At 33.9% G+C, this 14642-nt stretch overlaps 1 protein-coding gene across 3 annotated transcripts in view; it reads left to right on the top strand.

The window, feature by feature from the left end:
* The window catches only part of REPTOR (repressed by TOR), a 34088-nt gene extending 19986 nt beyond the window's left edge, over window positions 1-14102 (top strand). For all 3 annotated transcript variants that reach the window (XM_083143199.1, XM_083143197.1, XM_083143198.1), the window contains exons 7-8: window positions 193-315; window positions 4532-14102. In XM_083143199.1, coding sequence (XP_082999325.1) covers window positions 193-315; window positions 4532-4626 — 218 coding nt within the window. In that variant the 3' untranslated portion in view covers window positions 4627-14102. The remainder of the gene's footprint in view (window positions 1-192; window positions 316-4531) is intronic.
* Window positions 14103-14642: the final 540 nt, after the last annotated feature.

Below are 14642 nucleotides of genomic sequence, written 5' to 3'. Positions count from 1 at the left end.
AGTAGTGACTTGTGCAGGAAATTCCACACTCAAGGGGTTAAATGATAACGACTACTTTCTGGTATTGATATCTTTGATATGGGTTGATACTGTTGGTAACAGCTGGTGGAGTAAACTTTGTTTGATTTTGTTTTTATTCTAGGTGGGAATTAGTTAAACAGTGTGTCATTTCCTTTTGTTTTTGTCCTGCAGGGAGACTTATCCACGCCATAGAGCAGATGAAGCAGTTGGTGGCTGCCAAGTGCACTCAGGAGAATGCTCAGAATCCGGAAGAAGTGTTAAAGTTCGTGGAGAAATTAATGAAAGGGGCTACAAGTAAGTTACTAAATAAAGTATAGATCTCTTATTAGAGGCACATATTTTTGGTAAATAAAAAAACAAAATTTCGGTACAAAAACAGTAAATTTCGGGTTCAAAAGTGGTAAATAAAATGAAATTTCGCTGTAATAGCGGTGAAAAAGTGCCATATAAAATGACATTTTGGTTTTTGAAAATGTGAATATAATCCCAAATTTGATATAAAAACTCCACTATTACACAAAATAAACATATCCCTTCTGTATAAAGTAGTCCATTTTTGCTTCTCAAATATTTAAAGCAGAATTGATCAATTTTCCGTAAATTGCATAACACACAGGATACTTCAGACTTCAGAAAGTGTCGTGTCTGTATATAATAGGGATGGGCCGATATGAAATTTTGGCCAATACCGATAAAGTACCGATATAAAATTTACCGATACCCGATATTCTACCGATCCGATATAAAATTAGAAATGATCCATGAAGAACCTGAAATGTTCATTGGTCTCCTTAATAAATATGTGTTTCGAGGCGACTGCAGTGCAAAAGAATTTGAATATTTAGACAATTACTTTTTTAAAAAGCATCTAGATTATCCATAAAAATTCCAAAAGGCACAATTTTGCACTAAATTATAAGATATTTATCGATATATTGGATCGGTAAAATAATCGGTGATTTTACCGATAAACTGATATGCCTATATCGGCCGATACCGATAGAGTACTGATTAATCGGTCCCATCCCTAGTATATAAACGGTAAATTTTGTGTTTAAGAGTATATTTCGCATTTTGCAGTTCATTTCGCATCATTTTTGTGACAAAACAGGATAGGAAAATGCACCTCACACCTTTCAGAAACTTGAAAAATTAACATTAGAATGTGTGTGTTATTTCACATTCCGTGTTTTCGTCAAAAACATAATATGCATGCCCCTATATTATTATTTACATTACTAACTTGTGTGCTGCTGTGACAGTGGTTAGAGTAATATGCTACAAATCCAGTGAGTGGAAGGTTTGAATACTAATTGGAGTTTTATAAAACAATTAATGCTAAAAGTAGGGGCCTGGTTGGTGGCTTGTCCTTGTTGCTATGGACAGGCGCAAACAATAAATAAGCTAATCTATATATCTGGAATGTCTAGAGCAAGGCTACACATAACAGTTCATGAAGGAAGAAAGCAAGTGGGAGGGGGGGGGATGAAGCTGTACATGCTGATGCAAATAACTGGTACCTGCATTGCCCCCCCCCCCTCGAACTCAAACCTGTTCCCTTGCACTTATTCAGGGCGTCTCCAATGGTGTAGTGGTAAAGTTGTCACCTCGTAACCAAGGGGTTCCTGGTTCGATACCCAGTGGAGGCACATACTGGCTCCGATCCCATTGCAGATCCAGTCCCAATTAAACTATCTGTTCATAAAACTCTTAACATGCACATATTCATTGGTCGAGTCAGTTCTTGCACAGGAACTTACTTTCGTTCGCTCGCTCCACACATTTCTCAGACAGAGTATATATCGAGAATATTGGGTTAATCAGGAAGAAATAGTATTGAGTGGGAATGGTGTTTGGAATTCTTTCTGTACTGTTGAAATAATATTTGATGGGTAAAAACAAATTTGTAGGGTTTAAACATGTGGATAAGTTTGTTTTTTTTACAGGAAATTTGAATACAGTGGCCTGTATAAAAAATGTTTCCTGCAAAATTTTCTTGAAATTAAGAAACCTATCCATCAATGGATTATTTGACCCCTTTTCCCCATTTCAAATTTTTAGGAACTCCCTAGTTCTTCAAAGTATACCCCTCAAATTATTGCAAGCACTTTGGTAACTTGAGATTTATCTGCAAGTTATTATCAATATGAATCTATTACCTGGTACGATGTTACAGATTCACCCATATTTATGAACTTTGTGTGTATTTATGCAGAGTTAGTACATATCGTCACACCAATGCCAAAATCACGAATGTGCAAATTTTTACTTTTTCCACCTAGTGCAGTTTCTGACTAAAGCCAGTGTCACATGGCAGTTAGGTCCGTCTTTACTTCCTGATCGACTCCTAGCTTCGTTACCTGAAGATCATGTGAGAGCTTTCTCTTCAGTTCCCGACTGAATTAGAATCAGTCTTTAAATCCATTGTTAAGACCATAGAACTACTAATCAGATTTGAGGAGCGCACTGGCCAACTGAAGTAGGAAGAAGAAGAAGGGCAATAGATGTTTCACTGATTATTCAAGGCAGCTTAAAGAAGGAAAAAACAACATTTGACCAATACAACTATATAAGTGATTGAGGGGAACATTTTATTTGTTGAGTGAAGAGTCTACTAATTATTATTGTTTTTAATAAATAGTTCTCATGTCTAAATTTTCACAACTGACACCAGTGAAACCTTGATTTTACATTTTTCAGGGGACCAAGCTTAAAAAACTTAAAATACGGGAAAATGTAAAATCGAGGAAAATTTCATAACATTTTACTATGTTGGGTCCATCAAAATTGAATGTATAATGCTAGAAAATGTAAAATCGGGATTCGACTGTATACTATTTTGAAATGAACACTGAACAGCCACATATGTACATACAATAAGTATTTTAAGAGCAAAGAAGTGTCAATGTAATATAAATAAAATATGGTAACTTAATGTAAACACCACAATTTTTGCATTTTGAATGTTGTGAAGCTTATGTAATTTATTTGAGTAGTTCGTTTTGGGGAATAAATTTCAAAACCGTGCGGACAAGGTTTTCATTAGAAGATGCAACTTCTATCGTAATATACGGGTAATGCAACCGGCCGTCCGTGAAGTGGTATATCAACTTGAAAAAACATATGTTATTTACTCACATTCACTGCTACGGGAAAAACATATGTTATTTACTCACATTCACTGCTACGGGAAAAACATATGTTATTTACTCACATTCACTGCTACGGGTTACATGTGATGCATTTTTTCAACAGAGCCAATGTTGTTCTCTTAAGAGAAAACATTGTTTTCCCTTATCTTCAACAGTTAATAGCAACTAAACTTGTGAAGTGGTGTTTGTGCAGTCGCTATTTTTAAAGATGAATTCTTGAGGATCGTGTGAGACCCCTTTTGCTGCCTTCGCGAAGTGAAGAATTAATAAAACTTATAATAGTTTTCAGTTGGAGGTGGGTCAGAAAGTGAAGACGTACCTAACTGCCGTGAGAGGCTGGCTTAACTCATAAAACCTAATGAATAGTCCGTAGTAGGTATACATTTTACTGCCACATCCCAATTCCCAGGATATTGAATGTTTTTTTTTTCTTGTTACCTGCAGATGTGGAAGTTGTAGTGGAATAAACTTGCAAACTATTCAACCAGTTTACATGAAACTTTGAAGCATTCTGCCATGAGTAGTGATGTTTTACACTTTCAGCTGCTGCTTTTTACGTGCTGAACTTACATTTGCACCATCTTGATGGGTTCCATTTGGTTCGGTTCACTGATGAAAATGGACCCCATTAGCACACTGAAGTCTTATAGTTTTTTTTTCACCAGGGAAAGCCTCTTTGTCCATACTTAGTACAAGTTGCTCTAAGATGTAACAAAAAAGGGTTTGTTTATGGGGGAAATTACTGAAGAATATATCTTGCATGGGTATGAAAAAGCATTGCATCACATCCTTACACGTTGCACATTGAACGGGATGTGCAGCCTGTTCCATTCCCACTATTTTTTACTTTGAAACGGAACGTTTTGCAACACCAAGAGAAACGGCGCCATTCTGGCATCTCCTGTCACATGGGATGTGTATCAGTGGTATTTGTCGGGCAAGAAATAATAGAAAATAACTTCCTGAGTGCTGCAGATGCACAGGTGGCGTGGGTTTGTGACTCTGTGCATACACAAGACGATGTTCTCCTCTTGGTCGACATAGCAACAGGTGACTCACTGAATAGGTGTGAAGTCATTCGCTTTTGATCGGTGTACCAACAGCTTTACAAGCTGCAACTAAGAAAGCTATGTCTTGAACCTGAATTGTATTATGCATTATATATACAAGATATAATTGCACTTTTACCCATTAAAAACCAGGGTGTGCATTATATGCGTAAATATGGTAGATATGTGGATGGGTTCAGAGTATATGTAAAAGTAAGGAAATTTGATTTGCCAAAATGAGCAGGAATGCCTTTGAAACTACCATTAAAATAAATCTTGGTCCTAAACGTCATTTACTATTCTTTTCAGAGGTGAGGATTGCTGGTCACACGACAGACTTCGTAAACAAAGTGCTGGAGAAGGTGAAGAGTGGCGTGCCAGATGGAGGAATCACTGACATGTAAACAGAAGCCTTTTTTTCATTGATGGGAGGTTTGTGGTTGATGCTTTTTTTTAAAATCCAGATTGTACATGCAGTACTATCTGTTCAAGATATTGTGTTCAGAATCCCGTAACGTACGTGAGGGAGTAGGCGGCTGTGAATCTTTACATGAGCAAGTGTTAGACACACGTAGTATAAACCAGCTTAATTGTTTAGCAAAAGTAGTTGTTCTGGTAACTTCATGCATGCATCATTTACGTGCACTCGTGCGTATATATGTGCATATGCATATATCTGTAGAGTTTTAGAAATGATGGACTTACATGTTAATATTATTATTTTTTATTTTTGTGAGCTTGTGTGCTTGCATCTGAAATCAGGGATTTGCGGGCTGTAATGTACACTTGTATGTGGATCATACAAAAAAAAAGTGTTGAGTTTAAAAGCGTGTACTATACTCGTTTTGTTTTGTTTTAATGATACTGATTTACTTGTATTAGTTTTTCTCTTTTTATACTTCTTATGTGTGTATTTCGCTGAAGGTTTTTCTGCTGCAAACTATGCACACTGTAATATGAGAGTTTTTAGTTATTAAATTTCCTTGTAGTTGTTCGTTGGTTCTATTTTATGTAGGTGGCAGTGCCATGGATAATATTTTATTTATATAGGAAATAATGATTGCATTGTATTTGGTACATTTATATTTTAATGCCTAACTCTCTTTGGTAGCATTTAGTTTTATCTTTGGATACAGCCATGGGCTGATTTGCCCATACTTGTAAATTATTGTTACTTGTATACAAGTATCTTCTTTCTCTGCCCCCTTTTTCTGGTTTGTGAGAGTGTTTATATCTCACCTTGTTGTGTAGCTGTGTCATTCACACACTAAAAAAAAAATTATGTATATTTCCAGTACATATATCACTTCATTTACATTCATAACTTGAATGTAGATGATCATTAAGATGTTATAATGAGAATGTATTCTTCATAAGTCAGTTTACTATAATGTCATAAACATTATTGTAATGTTAATAATAAGAGCTACTCATATGTGATAGTTTCGTTAAAGTGAACAATTATTAGTTTATTTGCACTCGTGAAAAAAATGTGTGTACGTCATACCTCCAGAACTGATTTACAATTATGGATAATTCAGTCCATTTTGGCACCTGCTGATATAAACGATCAGCTCTCAAGGTAGATATGACCTGGCTTTCTCCATTTTCTTAACTGCTTGCTTTGTTGCTCAATTGCTGGTCCAGGAGTCTTTAAATTTTGATAATTTTTAACCGCAGTGTCTACATCATGAATCTCCACATCTACTTTTTCCATCATGTAGCTGTTTATCTTCATCTTATCATTGATGACTTTCGTCAGCCCTTCCTGTTTACTTATGACACTAAGGAAAGTAAAACATTGTTCGGACAATTGGAAAAATGCCTCTGAACATAAGAGACATCAGTTTGAATTAGAAATGTGCTAGACCATTAGCAAACTTGAGGCCGATATTTGCATGTTCCGTATCTAAACGAGACCTTCTTGGATGTAATGCTAACTTAAAAATTAAATGATGATATGCTGAAGATAGGGAAAGGTTAATGCAGCAATTCTGACATGTCTTCATCAGTTCCGTCCTCCTTGTCCATTTTTCTCTACATCTGCTTCTTCTTTCATCACATTCATTATGCACTTCTTCATATCTTCTGCAGAGATGAATGGTAACGATGGAGCTACTGGACTTTATTCTCCCTTCTGCACTACCACTTTGATAAAACTTGAAGAGTTTTATTTTTGTTTACATATTATAGTTTTGTAACTTTGTATTTGGGGATTTTAATCAAGGCAAACGTGAAGTGAAAATTTTTGTTTCCATATTATAGTTTTTAACTTTGAATTTGGGGATATTAATCAAGACAAACCTGAAGTGAAACGGGGTTGAACGCTTGTTTTGTGGTTGGAATTTGCATTTTTATCTTGCAAAATGTCACTGGAACTTAATTTTATTATATCGTCGAAAATTTTACTTGCGATTAATGTTACGTTATTGGATAAAATTGTTACTGCTTCTTATGTGTGTGTGATGCACATGACTATTGCTTGAGCTTATACGTACAAGGGATTGTAATAAGCTTTTTTCCTTGCTCTGTATGTAAGCAGATAGTATTTTAGCTATTTTTCTATGTAGTATTGCAGGATTAGTATACATATTGTCTTTCATATTTGGGAAAAGAGAACGTGGTAGTTTATAAATACGGAGAAACTAGGACTCACTTTTATCTGCAAAGCTGTTTTTTTTTTTTCGATTACTTTCAGTGGCCACTGCCACCATCCTCGTTGGAACTTGCTTGCTATTCTCCGTATTTATATTTTCTTTGTTAATCAGCTTTATACTCAAACTTTGGATAAGGGAATGGAATATGTTTTTTTGTTGAAATGATGGAAATATTACTGCATTCATGGTGTCATTTTTTTTCACTAAGAGATTTATTAAAGTATTATTTTATGGACTTGTTACTTTTGTAGTTTTATAGAGTATTGTATGTATTTATACACTTTTTTTTCTTTTTGCTTCCACATTCAGGGGTACATTTGAATTCTTAATTCTTCATACTATATTTTTTTTCAGTAGAAGTATTCTTGTTGAAGCTAAAGGTATTTTAAAATACTCAAATTCAGCATATATCCTCCCCCCCCATATTTACTACTTGTTTTGTGCATTAATCAAGTAACAATGCAGAAGGCTTCAGAAGACACACACGCATGCAGTTTTTGCCGTCTGTATTTTACTCCTGCAAGTTCATTTTTGAAATCCTTGGTTGATAGTTCTCATTTCTATGGATGCTGATCTTAAACATACAGGGTGTTCCAAAAGTTGTAAAACCAGTGAATTTATTGATTACCGAAAACCCTCACAAGTTAGTGATATAAATTGTAATATTGGAAGCCTACATTTAGGAGTTCTATTTGTGAGAGAGATCCAAGTGCAGTTGTTGTCCAGTGGTGATGAAATGATGCACTGTCCATGACTTGTTCAAGAGTTTCAAGAGTAGTGCAGTGTGAATGCTGTCTGTATGAGCTGCATGATGTGGCAATATTGGAAACTAAGCAGTGTTTCCATTAGTGACATCACGTGATTTGGAAAAAAAAAATGAGGGATACAATATGAACATTCAAATGTAGCTTGCACAATTTTTGTCCATTCTTAAAACACAGTTTTAACAGTTAAAACACAGTCTTATGTATTCCTCCTATTGACATTATAACCTTCAATCAGAAAGACTTGCAACAATAGAAAAAAGTAATATATCTCATCTTCATTCTTGTTTAAAATATATTTAGTAGTTGTGGGACTCTCCGTAGAACAGTTGAAGGATTGCAGTGAAATATTGTGGTCCCCTTCAAACGAGAAATTACCTTGTTTCTGCAGTACAGGTGTTGAAACAATTCAGAAGATAAACATTCAGCCGAATAAGTTTCATTTTTGGCTTGCATTTACAAACCCGTTCAATATATGAGTATATTGCAGATATGAACTCATTCGGAGTGTCATGTAAGTTTTTTTTTATTATTATACCAGTTCAAGTTGCTTTGACAGTAATAAATTTTAGTTAGTTCACTTTTACTGTGTGCAATGCACATGCACGAAAAACCTTCAGCTCTTTTTTATTAGTTACATAATTGTTAATAAAGTTGTATTGATTTGATTCTGCATAATACAGAAATATACAATGATGTTTGTAATGGAGTTGTGTTAATGATATTCAAGGTGTCTATAAGAATAATATAACAGGTTAAAATATGTACATATATATATTTTTTAATTTCTGTTGTTGCTACTTGAAAGATTCGTCAGCGATGAAAGGCTGTGTAATTCAATAGCAAAATGCATATGAAATATGTACATGATATATTCAAACTACGCATTGTGTGAGAGAATGTCTACATATATATATTTATATAAATATTTTAACATATTACATAGTTCCTAAATATATATTGTACCTTATTGAATTAGAAAATTATGTAGTACAGTACTTATGATATTTTTTCATGTTTCTGCTAGTATATGCTAACTTCATACATATGTGTGTGTTTAAAATAATGTTCTAGAGCACAGATTAGATATAGCAACACATTTCACGCAAGGAAATGTATTTTACTTGGCTCTGAAATATTGTTAAGTAGTAACGATAATATGGGAATACATTGTACAGGTTTATGAAATTTGTATTGTATGCATTTTCATATTGTTTCCCATAAGTTGTGAGCCATCTTGAAATTTGATTATGTTTACATGATGAATCTTTGAAGATTGTCATGATTTGAAAGTTTTGCAGGAATGTTTATACTTTTTATTCTGCATTAATATGGATTGTGCATTTTACTATGTAATTTTATTTTGTTTCTTTTTTTACATATAGATGTAGGTGTTGATTTTTTATTATTGTAGTTTCTACTTGTGCACGTACAATATGTTGAATAAGAATAGTTAATTTTTTTTGCACCAGTATGTGTAAGCCAGGGTGATTGTGTCAGAAGCGCACTATTTTGTATGTACGACTGTGATGTTAAATGTAGTTTTGTAGCGATATTTGTGTGTATGGGTCAGAAAGATTAAAAGAGCATAGAAGCAAATATTACAAACAATGCTGTAAGATTGAAGGTACACCTTGTATGATGCAGATTTAATTAATTTTAGTACATGACAGTTTGGATAAGAATGTCGATTTGACCTGTTTCAGATGGTCAGCAACTCTGCTGTCTTTGGAAGTTTTCAATTTAAAATGGCTGCAAATATACCAAGAATAGACCTAATCCATCAGATGAGCGTTGCAATGTATTTCCTGCCTTTTTCTGCCATTATCTTTGTAAATGTAATAGCCAGTCTTTTCCCACTGATGCTCGATTGGCAAATTAATCTTTGACACTGTGTTCACCTTTCCTTGTCTCATATAGGGTTATTCTAAATTAGTTACCTGAACCTAACCTAACTCCATGGTACAACGGGCATCTAAGTGCCAGGGCCTGCTAGAGCCGTAAAAGCATTATTTCCAAAATTTAACTTTTATACATATTCCAAGAAGTTAATGTACTATCATCATGAAGTCCGTGTATACCCTTTTTCCATTATTTTTTGTTTGTATTGTCATGGTGTAACAATAGCTTGACAACTGTACAGTAGGGCCTTCCCGGTAGCATAGTGGTAACGTTGTCACCTTGTAATCAAGGGGTCCCAGGTTTGATACCCGGTGGAGTCTCATAGTGGTTTGGACCCCACTTTAAACTGTAGGTCCAGTCCCGATAGGCTATCAGTGCATAAAGTGGACTTAAAAGAACAGCTCAACTCAACAACTGTATAGTATGTTACATATTCAATTAATCAAATGAAATTAAACAGCAGAATGTGTGGGTCTGACTTGGGCCCTAAGGAGGTTCACAAAAGTAACTCTCACTTACAAATTTGAATACACCTTAATTTGTGGTGGTTCCAGTGCCCCCCTTTACCCTGCCAAGTTATGCCTAAGTCCTCTGGACTGACATCTGCTGGCCTAGGCTAGAAAACTTGATATGATGATAGTTTTGCGGTACACAAAGAATTTCATACTGCTATTTTCAAATGTTAATTTTTAGGCAACTAATTTAGAATAGCCCTGTATATCTTGTCATTTTTCATGTACATTGTATATTCTTTGCCCCACTATTTCCAATGCTACTGATGCCATTCTTCTAATTTAAAAATATCTCACGTGAATGGCACTAAGTGAATAAGGCAATTCATTATATGCCAACATACCAACTTGTGTGGGTGGATAGACATATTGCTGTTGTATCAAAACCAAATTCAGCTTTTTCGTTTCAAAACATGCAGAAAAGGTAAATGATGGGAAATTAGTTTTTTTTTTTTTTTACTACCCTATTGTAGTAATCAGCATGTACCGGTATTTTGGATTAGAGAAGTTGCAATTCTTTAGAACCTAACTTGCAAAAATGCTTAACATCTGGAGTACATGAATTCGTTAATGATGATGAAATATAAACATAGGGTAGAATCGAATCTTAATTGCTTACTTTTATGGCTGAACCAATATCCACACTGATGTTGGTACTCTTACTTACCAAGTCCACTGATACCAATGTTTGAAAATTGTAACACTTAAAATATGTTCAAAATATTGATTGAGTATGTAAGCATTTCACTCCCAATTATAAGCTCCAATTTACTAGAGTTTTGCTTTCAAATGTTCAATAACATCGTTATCTAATGACAATATCAAGTTTTAACACAACATGGTGGAAAATGAATGGAAACATCAAATTTTGCATACTTTCTAGCATAATTAGATTCTGTGAAAGGCATTTGCTCAGACCTTGCAAAAGACTAAAATGCAAAAAAAGTATCCACTGGTGGTAGGAAGCAAAATAAAACATATTTCCCAATATCAATACATCAACTCAGTCCTACTTTTTCTTTTCTTAAAGAAAACTATATTATATTCCCTCACATTATTTCTGGTGAAAATATTTCCCTAAATTTTTGTACATTGTAATTTCCAAATGTAACATTGTCACCGGAGGGATGAAACCATGTTGTATCGCAGTTCTACAAATCACAACATAAGTAAGTTCTTTACTGTAAATAAAGTATAAACTATACATATATATTCATGTGCCTACTTATATGTTTATCAAGAAGTTCTGTTCATTGGTGTAGAAAGCTAGCCAACCTGTAATAAGAAAACAAACAAAAAACTGTTCACTGGAAAAGTTGAAGGCTCAGGAAGTGATCATTAGCAGTATGTGATACGCAAGCTTTAAGAAAGATTCATTTAACTTCTATATATATACATACATTATTATTATTATACTTAATTGTAATAAAAAGTATTTAAAAACTTAGAAAAACATATATGGCATTGTAGTAATACCGAATAAAATTCATGATATTTAAGGTGTTGAGTTGCATGTTTTTTTTTCCTATTTAACAATTGCTCAGATGTTATAATAAATTCTAATTTTGTACGATAACTGTAGGTTAAGTTGAAAATTTGTTATATTTTGTATAAACTAGGAGTGAATATGACACTTTTATTTTTAAAACCTAACATGTGTTACTGTGGTATTTGCATTCCATAGACCAGATGTGTGATGGAATTATTGTAATGCAAGGAAATTAGCTGTCGTCTGTATCTTTAGGAGTGAACCATTATTATTCTTAAATGGTTAGAAATGAGGCATAAAAATGGTTGACAAGTTTTCAAGTTATGAAATAACGTACGAGCTTTATAAAGATTCAGCTTGCTGGTTTCTGTGTTGTTTGAACCAACTGTTAAAGGTAAGAAAGATCTTCTTAGGAGTGGGAATGGTATGAATGCCAGAATTGTGACATTATCGCATAACTTGGTTTTCAGTTATTTAGTAAGGCAAGACAATGTGCTTTAAACATTTGGTTTCCTAATTTCCTCATCATATTTAATTCGTTATGAACATACCTGAAGATTCTAACCATGTTTTAACTATTCTTGTCTCGTGCATTGAAACCAGGATAAAGCTGGGTCACTACAAAGATTTGGATAAGAGCAGCAATAATTGAAATGGCACGAGTTGATATATGTTGAATGTTTCAATATTTCAGCGTATCCTGCATTGTGCATTTTCTGAACACAAGACTATTCTTGAAGCGTGCCACATATTCATGTAAACACTGCTTTAATCTTGTGTAAAGGAGCTGTTTTTCAATGGAAGTGGCTTTGATGTGTTCTATATCCTTTGTAATGAATGTTTGGCATGTCCCCCCCCCCCTCGAACCTCACCTGGTTTTGAAGCATTTGTCAGTGCTGTCTTCCAAATGGAATAGTTTTCCGAGATTTCTTGTTGCACACTGTACCGTGTGAACTTCTTGTTTTGTGTGATAAGTTCACGCTTCCAGTATGCAGAAATTATTCCCCTACAGGTTGTTTGTAAGAATAGATGGCGAGAAATATTGTTAACATAGAGAGGATAGCTTAGTGTTCAATCTCGGTGTAAAATTGGACAATTGCTTCAGTTTGAACTGTAAGATGATTTAATCGCTTTTACTGATTTTGTCAGGGCTTCCTGATCAAAATACAGTGGAACCTCAATTTTAAGTTTTTCTGGGGACCAAGCCAGAAAATCCTGAAATGCAGGAAAATGCAAAATCAAGGAAAATTTTGTAGCATTTTGCTATGTAAGGACCATCAAGGTTGAATGTATAATGTGGGAAAATGTGAAATCCAGCAACGTAAAATCGGGGTTCCACTGTAGTTACATTTCATATCCTGGTGATATTGTGAGTTCAGGTTCAAATCCTCATTTTATTTGTTAGTAACATTGCTGCAGAAAACTGAAAGTCTACTAAAGCTAGCATGATTCTTTTTGCAGAATGTTGCCAGTCTTGAGTAGCTTTTCTGATACATTGCTGCAGTGTGTATTGTAAACATCTTGTTGTATTTTGAACAGTATATTCTTTTTTGAAGACATCAAGAAAAGGAAATTTCAATAAGAAATCTTGAAATGAGATGAGCTTACGAAGAACAATTTCAGCACTGTCTCTAATGACTTGAGAAGTGAGCCAAACTACCTAAACTTTTTTACACCAGGCATTCATATTATCATTTTATTTGCTACAGGTAGTTGACATTTATTTCAGAATGTTACCATGGTAAAAAAAAATAGGCCACCATTCTGAAAGGAAAAAAAATACCCCAAAGTTATATACATTGTATTTGTCTGAAGTAATAGGTGTAAAGGGCATTGTAACTGTGATTATGTTTTTATAAGGCTTTTTCTGCACATAAAATTCCATGCGTTTCTAATGGACAGTGGCATAGCAAAGGGAATTGAAATCCAGTTCACAGTGGATCAGATAAAAAAGACTGTCAAATATGAATATGAAAAATATACCATTGATAATTAAAATAGCTACCATAATCCCTCATTTACAAAATTTCTGTTCAGTGAGGACACACTGCACAGTGGTTCGGATTCCACTAAACTGTAGGACCAGTCCCAATTAGACTATCCGTACAGAAAGTGGACTTAAAACAACAACAAAGGTTCTGTTCCTGCTGCTGTCTGCAGTGGTCACTATATTAATTGTAGATCCTTGAGTGCTACAAGAAAAAAAAATGTTATTATTCGTGTACTAACATTAGCTCATCTTTTTCAAAACAACATTTTAAAGATTTATATACAATCGGTTGAAGTTAATTGTACATAAAATTGTGTGTGTGTGTTTTAATGTTAGTGTTACTTTCGTCTTCGCTTTATTTTATAACTTTTGTTTTAATCTCACAGTAGCTGATTAGTGGAACACATAATAATTATCTGTCATGCAGCAGAGGAATGTTTTTTTTTTAATGTACACAAAGCATATGTTGTTGAAATCTTAAATTCTTGTGTTAAGCTGCTTTTCCATTCCTTGTGAATGCTTACAATGACAAACAGTACTTTTGAAGAATTGGTTGTGATGAAGTATGCCAAATATATTTTATATATATATATATATATATATATATATATATATATATATATATATATATTGAAAGAACATTTGTTGATCATGTGTTAGTTCTGCTAGTTAATGGAGAAGCCTTATTAACGTGTTAATATAAGCGTAATATATTGTATTACATGATACAATTGGAAGTTTAATCTTGAATCAAACAAATAATATGCTCACATTTATATCTTAATATGCAAAAGTAGACAAATAGTGATGCAATTGGGTGAGTGAAAGAGTTTTGAAACATAATTAAATTATGGTGCAGTAAACCTATTTTTTGTACTATATAAAACAAGTTACCTTTACGAAGTACAGTGATACATATTGCTACTGTTGCATCTTACCACATGTCATATTTAAATATTTTGTGTTAGAAATGTCAACAAAATTCAATACTAACTAGTATCAAAATTTAGCTTGAAATGTTTACGTTCTTTCCAAGATTTAGAATTGTTTAAATTGAGTCATATTGTACAAGCAGACACAAGTTTTGCGTAGAAGATAGTAATTTA

The sequence above is a fragment of the Lepisma saccharinum genome, chromosome 21 (assembly GCF_977018435.1).
Source record: "Lepisma saccharinum chromosome 21, izLepSacc3.1, whole genome shotgun sequence".
Classification (NCBI taxonomy): Eukaryota; Metazoa; Arthropoda; class Insecta; order Zygentoma; family Lepismatidae; genus Lepisma; species Lepisma saccharinum.
This window is presented reverse-complemented; position numbering and strand designations above follow the sequence as displayed.